Source organism: Lucilia sericata, unplaced genomic scaffold (genome assembly GCF_015586225.1).
Source record: "Lucilia sericata isolate MDLA Ls3-8-SP2 unplaced genomic scaffold, ASM1558622v1 Contig000395F_arrow, whole genome shotgun sequence".
NCBI classification, from domain to species: Eukaryota; Metazoa; Arthropoda; class Insecta; order Diptera; family Calliphoridae; genus Lucilia; species Lucilia sericata.
In genome coordinates, this window is record NW_023994413.1 from 72396 (window position 1) to 79126 (window position 6731).

General features: G+C 31.2%; 1 protein-coding gene across 1 annotated transcript; it reads left to right on the top strand.

The window, feature by feature from the left end:
• Positions 1-3683: 3683 nt before the first annotated feature.
• On the top strand, positions 3684-4016 carry LOC119604452. The gene has a single exon (XM_037957075.1). It carries the CDS (start codon positions 3684-3686, stop codon positions 4014-4016), a length of 333 nt encoding a protein of 110 aa, XP_037813003.1.
• Positions 4017-6731: the final 2715 nt, after the last annotated feature.

The following is a 6731-nucleotide window of genomic DNA, read 5'->3' on the forward strand; positions in this document are numbered from 1 at the left end:
AATGTTTGGCGGCCGTGATTTGTGTAAAACGGTTCAGACAGTATGTTGAGGGACTTCCATTTAAAATACCGACCATTCAAGTCTCCAATGGCTAATGAGCCAAAAAGACCTACATGGTAGATTAGCCAGGTGGAGCTTAAAGCTTCAGAATTTTGATTTTGTGATGGAACACAGGAAAGGTTCTCTAAATGTAGTGCCTGACACTTTCTCTAGATTTGACGTAGCACAGTGGTATAGGAAAAAAAAAGAGGGAAATAATTCGGTAACTTCTAAACGGTTAATCCGATTTTAATGAAATTTGGTGTGCACAAAGAGGAGGTGTTGTCGAGTTTAGGTTTTGAATTTGGACCTTATAGGCCAACCAGGGGCCCGGCGGGGGGTCATCAAATTAGGACACCTCGGCTATGTTAAATTTTTAAAACGATCCTATTTCTTCATTTGAGTTCCGATTTAAAAAAAATTTCGTATATAGAATCTCCTCATCGAGCACTATAAAAAATGTCGTCGTAGCAGTAAATTATCTCTTATAGTTTAGGAGATATTCGCATTTGAATATTAAAATTTTAAAATTTTTACCGTCCTTACTTTAGTTTTTTTGATAATAGCAGGTCCAAATATTTCCGATTTTCGCCATTTTTTTTTATTTGCTTAACAACAAGTTTATATACCAAGCAGTGAAAGAATTATGTAAAAATCATGACTGAGTCCAAAGTTATAGGCATTTAAATTTAAAAAATTAAAAAAAGGCGATTTTTTGTCATTTTTTTGGGAAAAAAGTATCTTTTTCTTTTTAAGTTATCTAAAAAGTTTCTAAGAAGATGTATATAGAATTTATACTTTTTGGAAAGCTGACTTTACATAAAATACGATAAATGAAACAAAACCTAAAAATTTTTGATACCGAGGGGACCAGGTCCATCCAAAAAAACCCTATTTTTTATGGAAAATTAAATTTTGAGCAAAAATTCTCAAATCGCATAGTCGATATCAAATTATAGTGACCTGTTTTATATGACCCAATAAGTTCTTAATCATTTTGTAACGGGTTTCGATAACCCCGCCCCTGGTATGGATATAATAGGCAAAAAACCAAAAAATCCCATTTTTGGGATTTTTTAAAACTTTTTTGGGAATTCCGGGATTTCTAATAAGAAAATTCGAAATTTTGATTTAATTTTGGATTTTAAGTAAAAAAATCTACCTAACTGTAAAATTTCATCAAAAAATATTCATAAATAAAATTTTTATTGCAATTTGAAAAATTTGTATCTTCGCAAAAACTGAATAAAAAACATTTTTAAATTTTTTTTAAAAAAAGTATTCCGCGAATTTTTTAATTTTCAAAAATTATATACAGTTTTGAAAAATAGACAAAATTACCTTTCCATTGATATATAACATGCCTACCTAATGTTTTTTAAGTGACAAATTAATTAAGGAAAACTCAACATCTTTTAGAAAATTTACCTAGCACTATTATTTTCATCCATATATGTAACAAATTTAAGAGTTAACCTTATGGATGAAAATAATAGTGCTAGGCAAATTTTCTAAAAGATGTTGAGTTTTCCCTAATTAATTTGTCACTTAAAAAACATTAGGTAGGCATGTTATATATCAATGGAAAGGTAATTTTGTCTATTTTTCAAAACTGTATATAATTTTTGAAAATTAAAAAATTCGCGGAATACTTTTTTTAAAAAAAATTAAAAAATGTTTTTTATTCAGTTTTTGCGAAGATACAAATTTTTCAAATTGCAATAAAAATTTTATTTATGAATATTTTTTGATGAAATTTTACAGTTAGGTAGATTTTTACTTAAAATCCAAAATTAAATCAAAATTTCGAATTTTCTTATTAGAAATCCCGGAATTCCCAAAAAAGTTTTAAAAAATCCCAAAAATGGGATTTTTTGGTTTTTTGCCTATTATATCCATACCAGGGGCGGGGTTATCGAAACCCGTTACAAAATGATTAAGAACTTATTGGGTCATATAAAACAGATCACTATAATTTGATATCGACTATGCGATTTGAGAATTTTTGCTCAAAATTTAATTTTCCATAAAAAATAGGGTTTTTTTGGATGGACCTGGTCCCCTCGGTATCAAAAATTTTTAGGTTTTGTTTCATTTATCGTATTTTATGTAAAGTCAGCTTTCCAAAAAGTATAAATTCTATATACATCTTCTTAGAAACTTTTTAGATAACTTAAAAAGAAAAAGATACTTTTTTCCCAAAAAAAATGACAAAAAATCGCCTTTTTTAATTTTTTAAATTAAAATGCCTATAACTTTGGACTCAGTCATGATTTTGACATAATTCTTTCACTGCTTGATATATAAACTTGTTGTTAAGCAAATAAAAAAAAATGGCGAAAATCGGAAATATTTGGACCTGCTATTATCAAAAAAACTAAAGTAAGGACGGTAAAAATTTTAAAATTTTAATATTCAAATGCGAATATCTCCTAAACTATAAGAGATAATTTACTGCTACGACGACATTTTTTATAGTGCTCGATGAGGAGATTCTATATACGAAATTTTTTTTAAATCGGAACTCAAATGAAGAAATAGGATCGTTTTAAAAATTTAACATAGCCGAGGTGTCCTAATTTGAGGACCCCCCGCCGGGCCCCTGGTTGGCCTATAAGGTCCAAATTCAAAACCTAAACTCGACAACACCTCCTCTTTGTGCATACCAAATTTCATTAAAATCGGATTAACCGTTTAGAAGTTACCGAATTATTTCCCTCTTTTTTTTTCCTATACCACTGTGCGTAGATGAACTTGAAATTACTTGTAATCCACCAGAAGTAGACATCGACTCCCCTGAATTTGATAGTAAGGAATATAACGATTTAAGGGAAAACATTCGGTTGAACGGAGACGCACTACCAGATCTGTGCTTATCCGAAAATTTCATTTATAAGCGTGTAAAATTTCGAAGTCCTGATGAGCAGGAACAAAATATTTGGCGGTTATGGGTACCGAAAACTTTAACACAAAAACTTATTGAATCCGCTCATGAGGAAGGGTGTCACGGCGGTTACACTAAAACTCTTTTTCGAATAAGGCAAAAATATTATTGGCCGCAGATGGCGCGTGAAGTCAGACAATATATTCGAAACTGCGATGATTGCAAAATCATAAAACCAGTTAATACAACGTTACGTCCTTCTATGGGGAATCAGTTTATCACAGTTCGCCCCTTCCAAAGGATTTATTGTGATTTTTTGTGACCGTACCCTTGCACGAAGTCGAAGAATTGCCATCTACTTATACTCGTAGACCACCTAACAAAGTTCGTGTTTTTGAAACCTTTGAAGTCAGCAACCACAAATAATGTAATTGAGTTTTTCCAAAATGAAATTTTTTGTACTTTTGGCGTGCCACAGTATGTCCACAGTGACAACGGCAAACAGTTTATATCCAAGGACATGAAGGATTTTTTTTCAGCTTATGCAATAACTCACATTACAACAGGGTTCTATTCCCCTCAAGCTAATAGCTCAGAGAGAGTAAACAGAGAGATTGTTTCCAAAATACGTCACTTTCTTAAAAATGAGCCAGACCATACAAGTTGGGACAGAAATATTTCAAAGATTTTGACCATTTTGAGAAGTGACTTCCATTCAGCCATCCAGTGTTCGCCATATTTTGCGCTGTTTGGCCAAAATATGATTTCTCATGGAACATCCTATGCCATTTTAGAAAAATTGAAAATGTTGTCGGATATACGAGACAAGATTCGCGAGAATCTAAATGCTGCTCATGAAAAGGCTTCTAAAACGTACAACACAAGAAGTAAGCCAGTTAATTTTGTTGTGGGACAAGAGGTGTTCCGTAAGAACCATTCGCAAAGTGATTTTAAGAAGGGCATTAATGCCAAATTCAACCCAAAATTCATTAAATGCCGGATCAGAAAGAGAATCGGCAACGCTTTATACGATATTGAAGATCTCCAGGGCAATTACATTGGCAAGTATCACGCTTCAGACATTCGTCCTTAGCTTGGGGAATTTAGTTATAATTCTATTTTTTAAATGTTTTGAGGTGGTTGCCCGGCTTCGTGGGTCGAGCCACACGTTGAGTAATACCTACTAGGACGCGAATTATCGTTCTAATCGTTAACAAATTTTTCCCAAACGAAATCCTGCCTGTTTGTCTTACGATCTTAGATCTAGTATAGAAAATTTTTACTAGTCAAGGTAATGTCGTTAACGTAAAGGTAAAACAGGGCAATTTATTTTATTCACCCTCACCTCTTTGTAGGATTGATAACGTCCCTGACGATAGGAATTTTATTTATTCCTTCGTTATGTTGTTTCTTCTTATTTTACGCATACTCAGTAGTGGTATGATATTCCCGTTAAGTCAGTTGACCAATGACAATTGGACAAGTGTCAATGCGAAGAAAAGGAAAATTACAAGAGGTTTAGTACAGACATGGTAAAGAAGGTCAGTTGGTGATTGGATTCTGAGTGGAAAGGAAACAACCAAGAAAGAAAATATCGGTTTCAATTAAATTAATTAATTAAATTTATTCGATATGTGTTCATTTGCTATCCGAAAGATTTTTTTTTATTTTAATATCGTCATCATCGTCATCAACAATGACCAGTATCACCTTCACGACAACAATCCAGCCACCAAGTCAGTCAATTGGCCACCGACCACTTTCATCACACTATATATCCACCTGCAGTGTCACAACGTTCTTATCATCTCTGCAATTTGAATATTTTTAAGTTTTAACATAAAGTGAAAATGTGCATTGGAGTGTTTTGTTTCTAAAAGTAATTGGTTAAAAGAAAAAAGAACCTTTCGGAAAACTGTAAAAGATTAATGCCAAAATAAAAAAAATAAAAATACAAAAAAAAAAATTTCTCATTATAGAAAAAAAAAGAAGTGTTAACAAAAAACCAAAACAACTTTACGACAACAACTCTACAGCAACAACTCGACTACAACAACTCTACAGCAACAACTCTACTACATCAACTCTGCGACAACAACTCCACGGCAACAACTCTACTACAACAACTTTACTGCAACAATAACCCTGCAACTACGGCAACTCTAGAACCCTAAGATAAGCAACCATGAATAAGTATTAATAAGTATAATAAGTACTAAGTAAATTTAGATTTTAGAGTTCTTCATTTATCTACTTACTTTAATTAAATTTAAAATACAATTTAAGATATATAAAATTAATGTTAATAGTGAATTAAAAGAATTAATTAATTAAAAAGGAAAATGAAAAGAATGAAAATGTCTTGCTAATCTATTTGCTTTAAAAAGGAATGTTAAGTGACCATAGGTAGGGTGTAAGATGTGACCATATCAGAGGCATGAAGTATTTTCTATAGTTGTGCAAATATAGATCTAGAGAAAGAGCCACGCGCGACTGGAGATAGCCGGAAGGAAAACACAGCATGCCTCGCCCCTCTAGATCATTTTACGAAAACACAAAAATACATATACACTATGAAAAAGGAAAATAAAATGGTTTTGCCCATCATTTGGTTGACAGAGAGGCATTTCCAAATTGCCTAAAAATAGTGCTGGCCAATAATCCAATATTACCTAGAATAGAGTCTTTTCCCAAAATATAATCTTTTAAAATTTTTCTGAGATTTTATTTACAAATTTGTAAACAATAAAACTGTTAAAAAAATATGAAAAAAATTTTAATAATCAAAGTTTAATTTTTTTCAACGGCCGTTTCAAATCTCATGGGGATTTATAGGAATAAAACGGTGACAAAATTAGATCAATACTTCTTACAGTTTAGCTGTACTTGCGATTTGAATTCGGCGGATTTCAGGAAAATCGCATTATTTAATATTTTAGAGAATACGTATTAATTCATTACTGTTGTACTTTTAAAACAAAATATTTTCAGAGTATTATAGCCCAAATAATATAAAAATATATTCCAAGCTTTATTCAAATCGGTCATTCTTAACCTAAAAAATGTGGAGTTCAAAGGGAATTTGCCATAACTTTTAAAATTTTCAACCAGTTTTTATGTTTTATATCTTTCTGATTTTTCGATTTCGATTTTTCCCCTTGTAAATGCACCTGGAAACTTCAGAGCCGTTGACATATTTTTACAACCTATAGAACAATTCTAGAGGGGCACGGCCAAAATTCGCAACTTCGTTTTTTCAGTAAAATATGTAAAAAAATGTTTTACTTTTTTATGTCATCAATTTTCATTAAAAAAATCTGGTCGCCTTAAATATACATATAAAAACTTACATTTAGATTTACTTGTAAATACAGTGGTTTCCCGGTTTAACGAAAGATATAATGCCAGGCACATGTGTATAAACGAAAACTTTTTTAAACCCAATAAGAACTTTTCTTTTTGACTTTTTTTCGAGCAGCAATAAGAGTTATTTTTTGGCTATTATTTTTTTTAGCAAAAATAAAAGTTATTTTTTGACTTTTATTTTTTTGAGCAGAAATAAAAGTTATGTTTTGACTTTAATTTTTTCGAGCAGAAATAAAAGTTATTTTTTGAACAGAAAAAAAGTTTTCGCTTTAGAATCGTTTATTTTCCAATATTAAAAAAGTAACTTTTATAACTGCTCGAAAAATATAACTGCTGAGTCAAAAAATAACACTTATTTTGTGACTTTTATGATAAAAGTCATAACAGTTACGCTCCCTGTTTTATGTATTGTTTTGTTAAAAAATAGTATTTTGTTTAAAAT

Bases quoted from the DNA above. Each gene is read 5' to 3' on its own strand.
- LOC119604452 (XM_037957075.1), top strand. From the start codon at position 3,684: ATGATTTCTCATGGAACATCCTATGCCATTTTAGAAAAATTGAAAATG.